A 17,920-nucleotide genomic window follows, 5' to 3' on the forward strand; every position below is an offset into this window, starting at 1 on the left:
CTCCCCACTGTTGAGGTGCATGGGGTTTCCTTCAGGGTCCTCCGGTTTCCTTCTCCCATAGCTGAACAGAACATCCAAGGTTGAGTGGCATTAACTGAAACTACGACACGATGTTTACTTACCAGGTGAGGCCCACTGAGCTGCAGGTGTTCTTTCAGGAGGGACCTGGCCACGAACGATAGCTCAGTCAGTCCCAGAAGGCCGTGGGGCCGGTGGGATGTGTAAAACGAATACTTAAATGTTAGAAATGTTGGGAGACAAACATGGGAAGGAGGTATTTCGTCTGCGTAATTATTATGCAAGGGAGGATTGGGGTTCATGTAAAAGCAGTGCCGGTTCTGTGGACGACAGAATGACAGAAGGGTCGATGGATGGATGCATGGGCAGATATAAACACATCAAGGGGGGGCTGTGTTGACAGCGAGGCACTGGCACTCAAAAGCGCACGCGCCACATCCGTCAGGAACGCTGCCCTTCCACAGGAGGTGAGTGCACAGCGCTATAAACCGTTTCACCTGAGACGGCTCCAGCGAGACAGGCAGTAGGAACAAGACAACATGAAGCATTCTTGCATCGAATCGTGACGACTTATCGTATCGGCGGGTGTAAGGGGAGTGATGTTACTACTACTATTTCACTACTTTTTGTATTGTACCAGCTGTGTAGCTCTTTTTCAGAATCGACCTGGCCACACAAATGACCGCTCAACGAAGTGGATTATCACCATGTGGAAATCTATAGCAGCAAAATACTCGAAATGCACGTTGATTCTAAATGTGGAGGGAAAAACCGAAGGACCCGGAGAAAAATCCACACGACCACCGGGAGAATATGCAAACTCCCAATACACAGCAGCAGGCGTCAGGATCGGGGTAAAACCCACGACCTCCTGTATACCAGGCGAGGTAATTAACATCTCCTGGCCACCGTGGCTAGGAGATGTTAACTACCTCGCCTGGCATACAGGAGATCGTTCGATCCCGACCCTGACGCCTGCTGCTGTATATTTGGAATTTGCGTGTCTCTCTCTCTCCCTCCCCGTGGTCGCGTGCCTTTTTCTCCTGGTCCTCCGGTTTTTCCCTCTATATTTAGAATGAATGTGCATTATTTGCTGCTATAAATTTCCACGTGATAAGCCACTTCGTTGAGCTATCATTTGTGATAGCTCAGTGGGCCTTACCTGGTAAAATAAAAAAAATAGTTTGCTTTTATTTATATATATATTTTTAAAAGATTTATTTAACTTTCCTATACTTTGCACTCGTATAGTTGTTTTTGTACTGTTTGTTGTTGGAATGTTCTGACCCCGTGCTCCTACTGGACATCTTGGAAAAAAAGAGCTGCATAGCTCACCGGATTCCTCCAGTCGAGTATTTGGTTGCTGCTATAAATGTCCATGTGACGATGAGCCACTTGGTTGAGCTATTATTTGTGATAGCCAGGTCACTTCTGATAGCTCGCTGGGCCTGAGCTGGGAAAATAAATGAAGTGGTTTTAGTTGTAACCATTGGCCCCTCCAGCGGCGGCTCGGCAGTGCGGGCACGGCCCCCACCGTAGGCCCCAAGGCCCGCACTCTCGATGTCTCCTGCCTCTGTGTTACTCACTCTCAGGCTGCTGCTGCTGCTGCTGCTCGTGCCGTTGCAGAGCGGCGTGTGGGCGCTGTGCGGTGGTGGCGGCGGAGAAGGAAGCGTCACGGCCAGGCAGCCGAGTCCGCCCTCTTACCCGGGCCAGAAGCCCGAAGCGGTGGTGCATGCCATGAAGGTACCCGCGGACGGTACATAGCCCCACCACGACCTACCTGCCTTCTATACTTGTACACGAGTTTTGCCACGAGAGAGAGAGAAAGTAACAAAAACGAACAATTGAGTGTGTGCGTGTGTGTACACGTGTGCGTGTGTGTACGAGTGTGCGTGTGTGTACGAGTGTGTGAGCGTGTACGTGAGCGTGCGTGAGTACGAGAGTGTGTACACACGTGAGTGCATGCGTGTGTGTGTGTCGGCGTGTACGCGAGTGCGTGCGTGACTACGGCTGTATGTACAAGTACACAAGCAGGTGCATGCGAAGGTTTGCGGTGCACGGGGCCGACACAAGGGTACGAGGATGCCATGGCATGGTGTGGCACTCTGGAATGGTGTGGCTGGTGGCACGGTGCCACGGTGTGGCATGGTGATGTGGTGGCACGGTGGTGCGATGTGGCACCGTGTGGCGTGGCTTGCCGCAGAGTGGCGTGTTGTGTTGTCGCGCGGTGTGGCTTGTCGCGTGTTGCGTTATGACGTGGCACGAAGCGTTGTGGCTTCACGTGGCATGGCGCGTTACGATTTGTCGTGATGTGCCGTGGTATCGTAGGTTCAATCCCGACCCTGATGCCTGCTGTATATTTGCAGTTTCCATGTCTCTCTATCCCCGTGGTCGTGTGGATTTTTCTCCGGATCCTCCAGTTTTTCCCTCCACATTTAGAAACATGCGTTTCGAGTCTTTGGCTGCTGTAAATGTCCACATGATGACAAGCCACTTCGTTGAGCTTTATTTGTGGCTGGCCCACTCACCGGTCTACAAAGAGCGACAGAGCTCAGTGGGGTTTACCTGGGAAATAAATAAATAATGTTGTGTCGTGGTATCGTTCCGGTATAAGGTGGGGTGGTGTGTTGCGGTGTGACTTTGCAGCGAGACGTGGAGTGTTGCGGTTTGACGTGGAGTGTTGTGGGGTGGCATCACGCTTGGCGTGGGCCTGCTGTGTTGGGTGCAGCCCGTTCTCCTCTCACGCCACGTGTTGTTTCCATAACGCGAATTGGATACAACGCGATAAATGTACTAGGGAACACATCTTTACAACGTGAATGTGACTTTGATATAACGCGACCGAGTGAACGGAACTACGTCGCGTGAGTAGGAATCGGCGGTCGTACGGCGGCCTCGGCGTAGCGTCATTGCACGAGGCAGTGGGATGCTGCTGGATACTTCTAGACGCTACCCACGCACCTCAGTGTTTGTTCGGCCTGCGTACGCATCTCACGTGTTATCGCGGACCGTGCTTTACCCCTACATTGTGTATTATGAATCGACATTTTCAAGATGGCTGCCCCTATCAACTCTGAGCGACTGCCGGATCGATGGAGCCGAATCGATACGATTGACCTCGATTAATGATCCGCAATACCTTGCATGCGGGCAAGGACACGCCGGCCCACCTCTTGTACGGGGGGGAGGCAAATCTCCATTTAGTGGGCTGTCCGATTGCATCGCTCTGTCAGAGCGCCGCCGCTACACGGCGCGCCTCTTCTGCCCCGTGGTTACAACTCGTTGTGATTGCCGCAGGCAGCTGCTGGTTGTGAGGGCACGGCTCGCAGACACGCTCGTTTACCGTCGCTACATGGGCGCCCGCTTCCCCTAGACAAACATAAAATTAGCGCTGCAGTCAAACCTCTTACACCTCTGGTGGTAAGTAATTCCGCTAAACAGATATTTAAAGCGCCGACGAAGCATATGATGATGCGGTAATTGCCTCTTTTCACACGTTAATGTTTTTGCGTGGTTGCTTGCATTAGCGTCAACGCCGCGCACCATATGAGTGGTGATAATAATAACAATAGCACGGTAGCACTTCCAGTACATTTGGTATTCGTGAAATTCTCATGGCTCAGGGCTGTCGTGAAGGTGTTTCACAGCTGGATGGTTGCTCCGTGGAATCCCGCTTGAGTCGTCTGCGGTGACATTTTTCTAATTTGACAAATTTTGGCACACAAGGGTCCCACTCGCTTGGAATGATCAACACGAGATCTTTAATATCACGTGATCTTTATAGCATCACGGGATCTTTAAATGACGATGGCGCGTCGTCATGTACGGCTAACACAAAGACACCGCATTATTGACCAGGGCGGCCTGCCGGAGCCGCACCAGCTGAGCGCGCGTCGTGTTCCACGGCCAATGGTTGGCGTGTCGGCCACCGCCAACGCCATCACCACTGCGCCTGGCACCCAGGTACTTTGCGATGATATTTCAGTTGGCTTGATACATACGAGCCAGGACTCCCTCTTCCTACACTCTTCCTACATTCCACTCTCAATTACTAAAAACTATTAAACTAAACTACATTGTATTTGACCAAGTAAGGCCCACTGGGCTGGAAAGCTCTCTTTCAGAAGCGACCTGGCTATCACAAATGATTGCCCAATGAAGTGGCTCATCATGTGGAAATCTGTCGAAGCCAAATGCTCTAAGCGTATGGTGATGTCGATTCTAAATGTGGAGGGAAAAACTGGAGGTCCCGGAAAAAAACCCACGCGAAGACAGGGAGAACATGCAAACTCCAAATATACAGCAGCAGGCGTCAAGGTTGGGATCGAACCCACGACCTCCTGCATACCAGGCGAAATAGTTAACATCTCCCAGCCACCGTGGCACCCATTACCCCGATTACCCAGATTACTCGGGGTAATGGGGCGCAGGGGGGGGGGCAGGGGGAGGACAGGGTGTGGGCCCCAAAAAAACACAAAAAAACTAAACCGATAACGCTAAACTTGTGAAGATTCGGGTCTGAAACAAACCAGCGGGGCGTGCCGGCTCCTCGCCGCACCCATGATGACGTGCCCCCCATGACCACGTCCCCCCCGTGACCCCGTGCCGCCCGTGACTACGTTCCCCCCGTGACCACGTTCCCCCCGTGACCCCGTGACCCCGTGCCGCCCGTCAACGCCCGCGACCGCCTGTGACCACGTGCCCCCCGTGACCGCCCGTGGTGCCGACCACAGGTGCTGGAGGTGCACGAGAAGCTGGAGAGGCGGGCGCAGGCGCGGGAGCGAGACATGAGCGAGAAGGAGAAGGCCATCGTGCGCGAGATGTGTAACGTACGTCCCCCCCCCACACCCCCCTGCCACCCCCACCCTGTCCCCCCGGACCCCCCTCCCCACATGGAGACGCGGGGAGAGGCAACGAGGTGCCATAGGGAGACAGTCGGATACTGGGACATCAGAATCTGTATTTAGACTGCTGGAGGAATCCCATGAGCTATGAAGCTCTTTCACAGACGTCCACTAGGGACGCGTCAGAACGCTATAACAACAAAGTATAGGAAAGGTAAAGAAATCGCTTAACAAACATGGACACATTAAACTACATTATTTTTTATCTTACCAGGTAAAGCGCACGGAGGTCTTCACTTATTTTTCAGAAGCGCCCTGGCCACAAATGATAGGTCAACAAAGTGGCTTATCATCGTGTGGAGATTTATAGCAGCTAAAAATAACCTCAGTAACCTCAAGGCAGGCAGACACAGCGAGTGGCAGCCTGTGGGCACAACAGAGGCAGGTCAGCTGCCATGTACGTCGTGTCTGTGTGTGTCCACGCCGTGTCTGTGTCCACGTCGTGTCTGTGTGTGTCCACGCCGCACGGAGCCAACCGCGCTAATCGGAGGCGCGAGGGGGAATGACGACAAACTGAACACAAGAAGCAGTTGTAGAGGAATGGGTTTTGAATCTACGTGCTCAAGGTGTTGGGGATTCATGACATGCCAATGTAGAAAGCGAGTTTTGGATCCACGTGGTTCTAAAGTGCCGAGCTCCAAGGGGACCTTGGTCGGGGTAGAGTCGCCGCCCACATCCCGCAAGAGAGTCGTGGGTTCGAGCCGGTGCCGTTTGACGATCGGATTAATCGACGTCCCTGGTGAGGTGGGGGGGGTACGTGAGAGGGCATTTAGGGCGGAGGCGGTTAGTGGGGGGGGGTGCTGAGTGGCTTAAACGCCACAGGGGGTATGGGGGGGGTAGGGGGGGTTTCACAGTCAATGACAAACCCCCTTGTCCGTGGGCCACGAGACGGGGGGTGTGGGGTGAGTGTGCGATCCGAAGGGCGAATCTTGGTGCTACCCACTCGCTCGCCCACTCACAGGACTACAAAGACAAAGATCCCCCGTGTAGCCTCAACAGACAGTCGGGGAAAGTGCTGTTAGCGAGCACCAATGAAGGCCGGCACGGCACACGAGGGGGTCGGTGGCCAGCACCGCGCCCGGCCGCCTTTGTCTTCCCAGTGGCGATGTTTACACACCGCACCTGGTCATTTGAGACTGAATCGACCAATGGGAGGCCCAGGACCGGTTCAGGTAATCGTCACTGGTGTTGACCGTGAGCGGGAATCGAACCCGGGTCGCCAGGTTCAGCGCGCTAACCGCTACACTACCGCTCCCCACTCGTGACACTCACGCACTCACACGCACACACGCACTCACACACACGCGCACTCACGCAAAGACACACTCACGCGCACACACACACGCACTCATGCACACACACACACTCGCACGCACGCACACACGCACATCACGACCGCCCCCCTTCTCCCTGTCTCCTCTCCTACGCCAGGTGGTTTGGCGGAAACTGGGGGACACCTCGGGCCCCCCACCACCGGCGCGGCCGCCCCCACCGCACTACCCGGGCCCCGTGTGAAGCCGTGGGGGTACCCCCCCACCCCCACCAGCAGCAGCAGCCTGGAAGCGTCACCTCGCCCCCTCGCCCGTCAATGGGGGGGGGGGCACCAGGGCTGGGAGTCGAGCTTGGGATGGGGACCTTGAGGGGGGGGGGCGCGGAGGGCAAAGACGTCGTCGTGTTTAGAGTCTCGTGGGGGACGAGGCTCCTGCTACATTTTCATTTGAACAGAGTCGCCGAGCGGTCAGCAACAAGGAGCACTGCCACTGTAGTAATCGCGAGGAGTTGGGAACGCGCTCCTTGAACCGAGTGAGGAGGTCGTTGTTGTGAGAGATGAGTGGGGGACAGAGAAGAGACGATGGTGGTGGGTGGAGGAGGGAACTCTACACAGTGGAGCAGTACGAGAGGACACGTGAGGTGACCTGCAGTGTGGGGAGTGAGAGGGTGGGTGAGTGAGTGGGTAGGTGAGCGAGTGAGAGGGTGGGTGGGTGAGCGAGTGAGAGGGTGGGTGGGCGAGTGGGTGAGCGAGTGGGTGAGTGCATAGGCGAGTGGGTGGGTGTGTTGTTGTGACCTGCAGCAGGGTGGTGTTGAATGAACGTGCGATGTGGACGCAGTGAAACGAGGCAGCCAGCGAGGTCCACGGGAACAGGAACCGCGTAGTCGTAGCAGCGATAGAAGAGTGATCAAGGAGCGACCTGCGAGCGAGCGAGCCCCGGATCGCCACAACTGCTTCTTCACGACGGCCTGCGAGGTCGGAACTGGGCCCTAGCGCCCGAGGGGTGACACGTGGGGACGCGTTGCACGAATGTTAGACACGGTGCGCATGTTCGCGTCACGTGGGAGAGAGAGAGCGGAGTATCCAGAGAAACCCAACGAGGGGGAGGTCATGCTGGACAGCTGGACAGCCTTGCTGCGTGGACGGGTGCTCCGACCCGCTTGCTGGACTGCCACCTCGTGGCCACCTCTTCCACGGCCCCGCGGCTCGTTGGGGAGTTCGGCAAAATCTCGTGGCGTTCGGCAAAATCTCGTGGCGTTCGGCCCGCGTCGTCGCGGGCGGTGCCGCCACAGGACCCCGGCCAGCGGAGAGAGCGGACTCGACGAGGTGGAGGTGGCGTCCAGTGCTTTTAGAGGAAGACTAAAGACAAAGATCCCCCGTGTAGCCTTAACACACTGTTGGGGCAAGTGCGGTTAGCGAGTAGCGCCTACGGAGGCTGTCACGGCACACGAAGGGGGGGGGGGGCATCACGCCCGGCCGCCTTTGTCTCCCAACGACGATGTTTACGTATTGCACCGGGTACTCGCGTTGAGGCTGAGTCGATCTAGGGGAGGCCCGGGACCGGTTCAGATAATGGTCACCGGTGTTGGTTGCCGATAGCGGGAATCGACTTGGAGGGAGACTGGAGCGCCCGCCCAGGCGAGCGGCTCTGCACGCGAGGCTGCTGGCGCCACGGGAGCTGCCACCGATGATGCCGCAGCAGCCGGACAGACGGACAGACAGCGCCCGGCGCAATTCCGCAGTCGCCACTCGGCCTCGTGTCAACGCCGGCACCGGCAACTGAGATAGAGCGCAGCTCAACGCGATTGCGGCACCAGCTATCGGCACAAATCGATTCCTGTCCCCCGAGCACGGACGCCAATACCGACCCGGGCAGGTGGCGGCAACCCTCGTGTGTAAGTGAGCGACTTGGCAAATGAATGCGAGTATTAATAGGTGAGTGGGCGGGTGAGTTACCGAGTGACTTGGAAAATGAATGGGTGCTTTACTGAATGAGTGGGTGGGTGGGTGAGTGGCCGGGTGGTATGGTTGCCACGTGTTCCACAGTCGTCCACACCCGGGCGTATTTATGGGTTAGCACGAGAGGTCGATGATCCAGCCTGTACCGAAAACCGCAATTCAGTAACAGTCCGGCACGATTCCGGTAACCAGATCTTGGCACGAATAAAAGTCCGTCCCGAACCCAGACAGGTGGCCGTGTGGCCACCCTCTGCGGGCCATCGCTGAGACTCTCACCGCCCGCGTGTGGCGTAGCGGCAAGAGAAGAGCCCGGGGGGGGGGGGGGGCAGGGCCGTCTATAGAAGGGGGGCAGCGGGGCCCGGGGCAAACCCCACACCGCGTGGGCCCCCTGACGCCTTCCCACTAAGCCGGAAGTATTACGTCTGGCACCGTGACGTTAAAGCGCCCCCCCCCCCCCCCCATGCACGGGGGGCCCGGGGCGGTCTCCCCGACTCGCCGTGTGCCCTGGGCACGGCTCTTGTGTGCGCCCGTTGGGATGCGCTTGCAGTCGGGGGCTTGAGCAATCTGTTGCCCGCGCGTGTATTAATTATCTGCGTTGTGCTAATTGCCTGTCCACGCTAATTGATGAGGTCATGATGATGATGATCCATGCATGAGCCGACAACTCCCGTCTCTACCAAAAACCTCACCTGTTCCCGCCCGCGGTTATGTAAATATTGACACGCGCGCACACACACATTACACAACAACAACCGCCATTCACCACGCAGCGATGGTGGCATCACCACGCAGCGATGGTGGCATCACCACGCAGCGATGGTGGCATCACCACGGCACTTGTGCCAGTCTCGCTGCCGGCAGCAAGAAGTCACGGGACGAGCCTCGGGTGCCGCGGGTTCACCGGATGAGACGACTGGCACGCACCAGCGTGCCCCCCACCAGCGTGCCCCCCACCAGCGTGCCCCCCACCAGTGTGCCCCCCCCCCCCCACCTCGCCCTGTGTGTGCTGAGCCGCCCGACCGCTCGTTGTCTGCGAGCCTCTCTTCTTACACCCCTCGGGAGCGTCCCTCACGAATCATCGCGAGCGGCGGCGAAGATGGTGGTTGTGGTGGTGGTGGAGGCGATGGTGGTGGTGGCTGAGAGTGGAGGAGCTCCGTTCTCTGGGTCGTGTTGCTCATTAGCCAGCTCGTGTTTGACGGGGGGTGGGGGGGGGCATCAGTGGAGCGACGTTTTCTTTTTTGCGCCTTCGATTTGCACGGGTGGCTGCGTACGGTGCGAAAGAAGTTCATGCATCTTTGCATTGCCCGTTTGGATGTTGTCTGGCCTGTCTATTCACTCACAATTACGTTAATTCACATCACACACGCATAGATACACACACGCATAGATACACACACACACACGCATAGATACACACACACGCAAAGATACACACACACGCATAGATACACACACACGCATAGATACACACACACGCATAGATACACACACACGCATAGATACACACACACGCATAGATACACACACACACGCATAGATACACACACACACGCATAGATACACACACACGCATAGATACACACACACACGCATAGATACACACACACGCATAGATACACACACACACGCATAGATGCACACACACGCATAGATACACACACACACGCATAGATACACACACACGCATAGATACACACACACGCATAGATACACACACACGCATAGATACACACACAAACACAAAGAACACCCCGTATAGCCGACACAGACTCCATGCCGGCACGACCCATGACGGGGTGGGTGGCCAGCACCACGACCGGCCGCCTTTGTCTCCCTGGTGACGATGTTTTACACCCCGCAACAGGTACCCATTCGAGGCTGAGTCGACCTAGGAGATGTCCAGTACCGGCTCAGATAATCATCACTGGTTGTCGGTGCTGGCTGCGAGTCGGAATCGCGAACTCGGGTTGCTGGGTTCCTAGCCCGGTGTGCTAACCGCTGCGCCACCGCTCCCCGCAACAACCACCGCCCTTCGCCACTAAGTGGCGGTGACGTCACCACAGTGATTGTGCCAGGCTAGGTGCACACACGCATCGTGCACATCATATGCAAGTACACACGTAACAAGGACAAAGATCACCCGTTTAGCCTGCACAGACTGTAAGGGCAAGTGGTGTTAGCGAGCGCCTATGAAGGCCGGCACGATGCACAAGGGGGTGGGGTGGCCAACACCACGGACGGCCGCCTTTATCTCCCTGTAGTGGCGGTGTTTACACACCACACCAGTTACTCATTTGAGGCTGAGTTGACTTAGGGGATACTCAGACACGTAACGTACACATCCTGACACACAGCTGTACAATGTGTTTTTTTTAATTAAGTGGCATGAAATGATCTATCAGTGCGCCTCCGGGAACATGCAGTACAACACAGGGTCTGTTTGAATCGCAAACCGAGAACACGGAACACAGTAAGTGGTTCTGTGTTTACCCGGGAAGAGCCTCGCCGAGTCTCGGGGCTGACTTCCAAGAGGATACTCGCATGGGATGTTTGTCCAATTCCTCGGTGTTGCGGCGTCAAATCTATTTATTATTTCTCGTCGAAAGGACTTGGAAGTGACAGGAGGTAATCCCACCGCGTACGACGAGAGGAGGGGCGAACAGCACCGAACTCACGTGGCGTGGGGGACCCGCTCGCTCTGCTGCCTCTCGCCGGGCATTCAGTGGCGGGTCAGCCCACGCCGATTTGTGACCACGTGGGGCGACAACCAACCACGTGAGCGTGACGTCACTGCAGGGGCAGTCGGAACTTTTTGACCCTGACCCGACCTGACGGGTAACGAGCTGACCAGACCTTGCAACTCGCCCTCACGCGGTTTCATTTGACCTCCAACCGGACCTCATCCAGTATAAGTTGACCCACCAACCCACCTCACCCGGTTTCATTTTGACATCCAACCCGACCTGATCCGGTTTCATTTGACCTCCATCCGGACCAGAACCCACAGGCCAATAGTTGGCGTCTGTGCTGGGACGCTTTGTTGTGTTGGCAGTGTTCAAAGCACTCAACCCAGCAGGTCCCTGCGCCCACAGCGCCACTTTCCGTAAAACATGTCACCACCCAACGACCACCACGGGTGGGGCTGGGCCAGTGAGCCCCGGTTCGAACAAATCCCGCGTGGACACTGAGGAGCGGAGCCTGCGGATGGCGTGGAATGACAAAGTGTGACCGCTTGATTTGACAAGAGGAGAAGAATGTGATGATGATGGTGATGCATCGAAACTCCGTTAAATAAAGGATATAGAATTTTGTACAACCACGTGACTAAGCGTGTGTCCATGAGGGGACGAGGTTTGGGTCGGGCTTTGGCGTGAACTGCAAATGTGGGGAGCAAGCGGGGGATCGGTGCCAGGAAGTTGCGGGTGGTGCTCGCGTGAGGGTCGGATTGGCGAGTGTAGTGAGGGTTAGGAAGGGCAGTGTGTGGTGGTGTAGTGAGGAGTTGGAAGGGCAGTGTGTGTGGTGGTGTAGTGAGGAGTAGGAAGGGCAGTGTGTGGTGGTGTAGTGAGGAGTAGGAAGGGCAGTGTGTGTGGTGTAGTTAGGAGTAGGAAGGGCAGTGTGTGTGGTGTAGTTAGGAGTAGGAAGGGCAGTGTGTGTGGTGTAGTTAGGAGTAGGAAGGGCAGTGTGTGTGGTGTAGTTAGGAGTAGGAAGGGCAGTGTGTGTGGTGTAGTGAGGGGTAGGAAGGGCAGTGTGTGTGGTGTAGTTAGGAGTAGGAAGGGCAGTGTGTGGTGGTGTAGTGAGGAGTAGGAAGGGCAGTGTGTGTGGTGTAGTGAGGGGTAGGAAGGGCAGTGTGTGTGGTGGTGTAGTGAGGAGTAGGAAGGGCAGTGTGTGTGGTGTAGTGAGGGGTAGGAAGGGCAGTGTGTGTGGTGGTGTAGTGAGGAGTAGGAAGGGCAGTGTGTGTGGTGTAGTTAGGAGTAGGAAGGGCAGTGTGTGTAGTGTAGTTAGGAGTAGGAAGGGCAGTGTGTGTGGTGTAGTTAGGAGTAGGAAGGGCAGTGTGTGTAGTGTAGTTAGGGGTAGGAAGGGCAGTGTGTGTGGTGTAGTGAGGAGTAGGAAGGGCAGTGTGTGTGGTGTAGTTAGGGGTAGGAAGGGCAGTGTGTGTGGTGTAGTGAGGAGTAGGAAGGGCAGTGTGTGTGGTGTAGTGAGGAGTAGGAAGGGCAGTGTGTGTGTGGTGTAGTGAGGAGTAGGAAGGGCAGTGTGTGTGGTGGTGTAGTTAGGAGTAGGAAGGGCAGTGTGTGTGGTGGTGTAGTTAGGAGTAGGAAGGGCAGTGTGTGTGTGGTGTAGTTAGGGGTAGGAAGGGCAGTGTGTGTGGTGTAGTTAGGAGTAGGAAGGGCAGTGTGTGTGGTGTAGTTAGGGGTAGGAAGGGCAGTGTGTGTGGTGTAGTTAGGGGTAGGAAGGGCAGTGTGTGTGGTGTAGTTAGGAGTAGGAAGGGCAGTGTGTGTGGTGGTGTAGTTAGGGGTAGGAAGGGCAGTGTGTGTGGTGTAGTTAGGAGTAGGAAGGGCAGTGTGTGTGGTGTAGTTAGGGGTAGGAAGGGCAGTGTGTGTGGTGTAGTTAGGGGTAGGAAGGGCAGTGTGTGTGGTGTAGTTAGGGGTAGGAAGGGCAGTGTGTGTGGTGGTGTAGTGAGGGGTAGGAAGGGCAGTGTGTGTGGTGTAGTTAGGGGTAGGAAGGGCAGTGTGTGTGGTGTAGTTAGGTGTAGGAAGGGCAGTGTGTGTGGTGTAGTTAGGGGTAGGAAGGGCAGTGTGTGTGGTGTAGTTAGGGGTAGGAAGGGCAGTGTGTGTGGTGGTGTAGTGAGGGGTAGGAAGGGCAGTGTGTGTGGTGTAGTTAGGGGTAGGAAGGGCAGTGTGTGTGGTGTAGTTAGGGGTAGGAAGGGCAGTGTGTGTGGTGTAGTTAGGGGTAGGAAGGGCAGTGTGTGTGGTGTAGTTAGGGGTAGGAAGGGCAGTGTGTGTGGTGGTGTAGTGAGGGGTAGGAAGGGCAGTGTGTGTGGTGTAGTTAGGGGTAGGAAGGGCAGTGTGTGTGGTGTAGTTAGGGGTAGGAAGGGCAGTGTGTGTGGTGTAGTTAGGGGTAGGAAGGGCAGTGTGTGTGGTGGTGTAGTGAGGGGTAGGAAGGGCAGTGTGTGTGGTGTAGTTAGGGGTAGGAAGGGCAGTGTGTGTGGTGTAGTTAGGTGTAGGAAGGGCAGTGTGTGTGGTGGTGTAGTTAGGGGTAGGAAGGGCAGTGTGTGTGGTGTAGTTAGGTGTAGGAAGGGCAGTGTGTGTGGTGGTGTAGTTAGGGGTAGGAAGGGCAGTGTGTGTGGTGTAGTTAGGTGTAGGAAGGGCAGTGTGTGTGGTGGTGTAGTTAGGGGTAGGAAGGGCAGTGTGTGTGGTGGTGTAGTGAGGTGTAGGAAGGGCAGTGTGTGTGGTGTAGTTAGGGGTAGGAAGGGCAGTGTGTGTGGTGTAGTTAGGTGTAGGAAGGGCAGTGTGTGTGGTGTAGTTAGGGGTAGGAAGGGCAGTGTGTGTGGTGGTGTAGTTAGGGGTAGGAAGGGCAGTGTGTGTGGTGGTGTAGTGAGGGGTAGGAAGGGCAGTGTGTGTGGTGTAGTTAGGGGTAGGAAGGGCAGTGTGTGTGGTGTAGTTAGGTGTAGGAAGGGCAGTGTGTGGTGGTGTAGTTAGGGGTAGGAAGGGCAGTGTGTGTGGTGTAGTTAGGAGTAGGAAGGGCAGTGTGTGTGGTGGTGTAGTTAGGGGTAGGAAGGGCAGTGTGTGTGGTGTAGTTAGGTGTAGGAAGGGCAGTGTGTGTGGTGGTGTAGTTAGGGGTAGGAAGGGCAGTGTGTGTGGTGGTGTAGTGAGGTGTAGGAAGGGCAGTGTGTGTGGTGTAGTTAGGAGTAGGAAGGGCAGTGTGTGTGGTGGTGTAGTTAGGGGTAGGAAGGGCAGTGTGTGTGGTGGTGTAGTTAGGGGTAGGAAGGGCAGTGTGTGTGGTGTAGTTAGGAGTAGGAAGGGCAGTGTGTGTGGTGTAGTTAGGAGTAGGAAGGGCAGTGTGTGTAGTGTAGTTAGGGGTAGGAAGGGCAGTGTGTGTGGTGTAGTGAGGAGTTGGAAGGGCAGTGTGTGTGGTGTAGTTAGGAGTAGGAAGGGCAGTGTGTGTGGTGTAGTTAGGAGTAGGAAGGGCAGTGTGTGTGGTGGTGTAGTTAGGTGTAGGAAGGGCAGTGTGTGTGGTGTAGTTAGGAGTAGGAAGGGCAGTGTGTGTGGTGTAGTTAGGAGTAGGAAGGGCAGTGTGTGTGGTGGTGTAGTTAGGGGTAGGAAGGGCAGTGTGTGTGGTGTAGTTAGGAGTAGGAAGGGCAGTGTGTGTGGTGTAGTTAGGAGTAGGAAGGGCAGTGTGTGTGGTGGTGTAGTTAGGGGTAGGAAGGGCAGTGTGTGTGGTGGTGTAGTTAGGTGTAGGAAGGGCAGTGTGTGTGGTGGTGTAGTTAGGGGTAGGAAGGGCAGTGTGTGTGGTGGTGTAGTTAGGAGTAGGAAGGGCAGTGTGTGTGGTGGTGTAGTGAGGGGTAGGAAGGGCAGTGTGTGTGGTGGTGTAGTTAGGGGTAGGAAGGGCAGTGTGTGTGGTGGTGTAGTTAGGGGTAGGAAGGGCAGTGTGTGGTGGTGTAGTGAGGGGTAGGAAGGGCAGTGTGTGTGGTGTAGTTAGGGGTAGGAAGGGCAGTGTGTGGTGGTGTAGTGAGGGGTAGGAAGGGCAGTGTGTGTGGTGTAGTTAGGGGTAGGAAGGGCAGTGTGTGTGGTGTAGTTAGGGGTAGGAAGGGCAGTGTGTGTGGTGGTGTAGTTAGGGGTAGGAAGGGCAGTGTGTGTGGTGTAGTGTAGTGAGGGGTAGGAAGGGCAGTGTGTGTGGTGGTGTAGTTAGGGGTAGGAAGGGCAGTGTGTGTGGTGGTGTAGTGAGGGGTAGGAAGGGCAGTGTGTGTGGTGTAGTTAGGGGTAGGAAGGGCAGTGTGTGTGGTGGTGTAGTTAGGGGTAGGAAGGGCAGTGTGTGTGGTGTAGTGTAGTGAGGGGTAGGAAGGGCAGTGTGTGTGGTGGTGTAGTTAGGGGTAGGAAGGGCAGTGTGTGTGGTGGTGTAGTGAGGGGTAGGAAGGGCAGTGTGTGTGGTGGTGTAGTGAGGAGTAGGAAGGGCAGTGTGTGTGGTGTAGTTAGGGGTAGGAAGGGCAGTGTGTGTGGTGGTGTAGTTAGGGGTAGGAAGGGCAGTGTGTGTGGTGTAGTGTAGTGAGGGGTAGGAAGGGCAGTGTGTGTGGTGGTGTAGTTAGGGGTAGGAAGGGCAGTGTGTGTGGTGGTGTAGTTAGGGGTAGGAAGGGCAGTGTGTGTGGTGGTGTAGTGTAGTGAGGAGTAGGAAGGGCAGTGTGTGTGGTGTAGTTAGGGGTAGGAAGGGCAGTGTGTGTGGTGGTGTAGTTAGGGGTAGGAAGGGCAGTGTGTGTGGTGGTGTAGTGTAGTTAGGGGTAGGAAGGGCAGTGTGTGTGGTGTAGTTAGGGGCCGTCCATAAATGACGTCACGCGATTTTGGACGATTTTTTTACCCCCCCCCTCGTCACACGGCGTCACAAAAAGTCAGACCCCCCCTCAAATATGACGTCACAAAGCTCTGCCCCCCCCCCCAAAATAAAACATGCTTCACATCGCTTTAAACTATTGTCATTGTAGTGCGTATTTAATGTGGCGCTGCACTCTGATGTTGTAGGAGAAAACATTTATTAAAACGTCTATTTAATTAAGTAGAACGTGTTGTCTATGTTCATTTAAATTTACGCATTTTGATGTGACGTCACATTTCTCACCCCCCCCCCCTCGTCACAGATCGTCACAAATGTCTGACCCCCCCCCCCACCAGGCGCGTGACGTCATTTATGGACGGCCCCTAGGGATTCGGCTCGTGTTTGATGAGTGTGGTGAGGTGGAGGGCGACTGTCTGTGGCGAGTGTGGTGAGAGGCACAAAGCCTTGTCAACATTCGCTCTGCGCGTGCCCCCCCCCCCCCCGCTGCTGCTGCTGCCAGCGGGCGGGTGGCGCCCCCTGGTGGTGCCGCGCCAGCGGAGTCGGCGCGGCGGTGCCCCCCCACCCACCCACCGTGCCCCCCACCCACCCACCGTGCCCCCCCACCCACCCACCGTGCCCCCCACCCACCCACCGTGCCCCCCACCCACCCACCGTGCCCCCCACCCACCCACCGTGCCCCCCACCCACCGTGCCCCCCACCCACTGTGCCCCCCACCCACCCACCGTGCCCCCCACCCACCCACTGTGCCCCCCACCCACCGTGCCCCCCACCCACCGTGTCCCCCACCCACTGTGCCCCCCACCCACCCTGACGCCTGCCGCTGCTGCTGCTGTGTATTTGGAGTCTGCGTCACTCTCCCCGAGGTCGCGTGGATCTTTCTCCGGGTTTCCCCTCCACATGTGTAATGGACGTCACCACGCGCTCAGAGTGTGTTGATGTCCACACGATGACGATCAGCCACCTCGTCTAACTATCAGTTGTCATCGGTAGCTTCTGATAAAAACGCATCTACAGGGCTCAGTGGGCTTGAGCTGGTGAACTCAGAATGGTTGCAGCTTGAACCGACAAATTGCGTCGCGTCACCTGGGCGATGCAGCTCCCTCGGCTGCAGGGAGACACCGTGTGGGTGATCCCACGTGACGCGTCGTCGTTGTTTCTGGAGCAACCCCGAGGGGGAGTTACAAAGACAAAGATCCCCCGTGTAGCCTATTACAGACTGTTGGGGCAAGTGCTGTTAGGAAGAACCTATGAAGGCGAGGGGGTGCGTGGCCAGCACCACGCCCGGCCGCCTTTGTCTCCCCAGTGGCGATGTTTACACACTGCACCAGGTACTCATTTCAGGCTGAGTCGACCTAAGAAAAGCCCAGGAACGGTTCAGATCATCAGAATCAGAATGCGTATTTCCCTGGCGGAATCCGATGAGCTATGAAGCTCTTTTCACAGACGTGCAGCCTGGCGGGCGAGAGAGCACGTGACAGGAACAAGCGACACAAACCCTGGCGGAGGTGAGCAGAGTCGAAGACAGGTGAACTCATCACCCCCCACACACACAAATACAACTCAGCCGCTGCCATGCCGCTGCTGCCGCCACACGAGGCCCACTGAGGTGGTGACTTGTTTCTCTAAAGCAGGGGTCGGCAACCAAAATAACAAGAAGAGCCATTTCTTTCCAATTCGGTACAAAATTCAGTATTTCAAGAGCCGCAATGCATCTATGTACATACGTACATATCGTCAAGAAGCAGCCCGTAAAGAGCCGCATGCGGCTCCGGAGCCGTAGGTTGCCGACCCCTGCTCTAAAGGGACCTGCGCCACGAGCGACAGCTCAGCAAAGTGGCTCGGCCTGTGGAGATGTCGAGCACCCCCGGTTTGGTAGCGCACTGCGCTAACCGCGGCACCACCGCTCCCCTCCCCCCCACGGAGGAACGAGAGTCCCCTTGGCTCCGTCAACGGAGGTTGGCCAGGAGACGCCTTGGGGGTCCGTCTCTTGGGGACCTCCCCCGCCACCCGCTGGGTGTGAGGGGGGACCACCCTGCGCCCCCGTTAGCCACGGCGTGATGTCACCAACCACCCCCCCCATCGCATTGCTCACAACGCCGCGCTCTGCTAACAGCACTTGTGTGGCAAGTGCTGTGAGCCTGTGTGGCAAGTGCTGTGAGCTTGAGGGGCAAGTGCTGTGAGCTTGTGGGGCAAGTGCGGTGAGCTTGAGGGGCAAGTGCTGTGAGC

General features: G+C 56.3%; 1 protein-coding gene across 2 annotated transcripts in view; it reads left to right on the forward strand.

Moving 5' to 3' along the window:
* Positions 1-6,551, forward strand: part of LOC144949032 (coiled-coil domain-containing protein 85C-A-like) — a 63,655-nt gene extending 57,104 nt beyond the window's left edge. The window contains exons 4-6 of one of the 2 annotated variants that reach the window (XM_078878823.1): positions 1,645-1,761; positions 4,752-4,847; positions 6,354-6,551. In XM_078878823.1, the coding sequence (XP_078734949.1) occupies positions 1,645-1,761; positions 4,752-4,847; positions 6,354-6,437 (297 nt within the window). In that variant the 3' untranslated portion in view covers positions 6,438-6,551. Of the gene's footprint in view, positions 1-1,644; positions 1,775-4,751; positions 4,848-6,353 lie in introns of both variants that reach the window. The other variant, XM_078878824.1, reaches the window with a different exon arrangement.
* Positions 6,552-17,920: the final 11,369 nt, after the last annotated feature.

This window comes from Lampetra fluviatilis, chromosome 52 (assembly GCF_964198595.1).
Source record: "Lampetra fluviatilis chromosome 52, kcLamFluv1.1, whole genome shotgun sequence".
Classification (NCBI taxonomy): Eukaryota; Metazoa; Chordata; class Hyperoartia; order Petromyzontiformes; family Petromyzontidae; genus Lampetra; species Lampetra fluviatilis.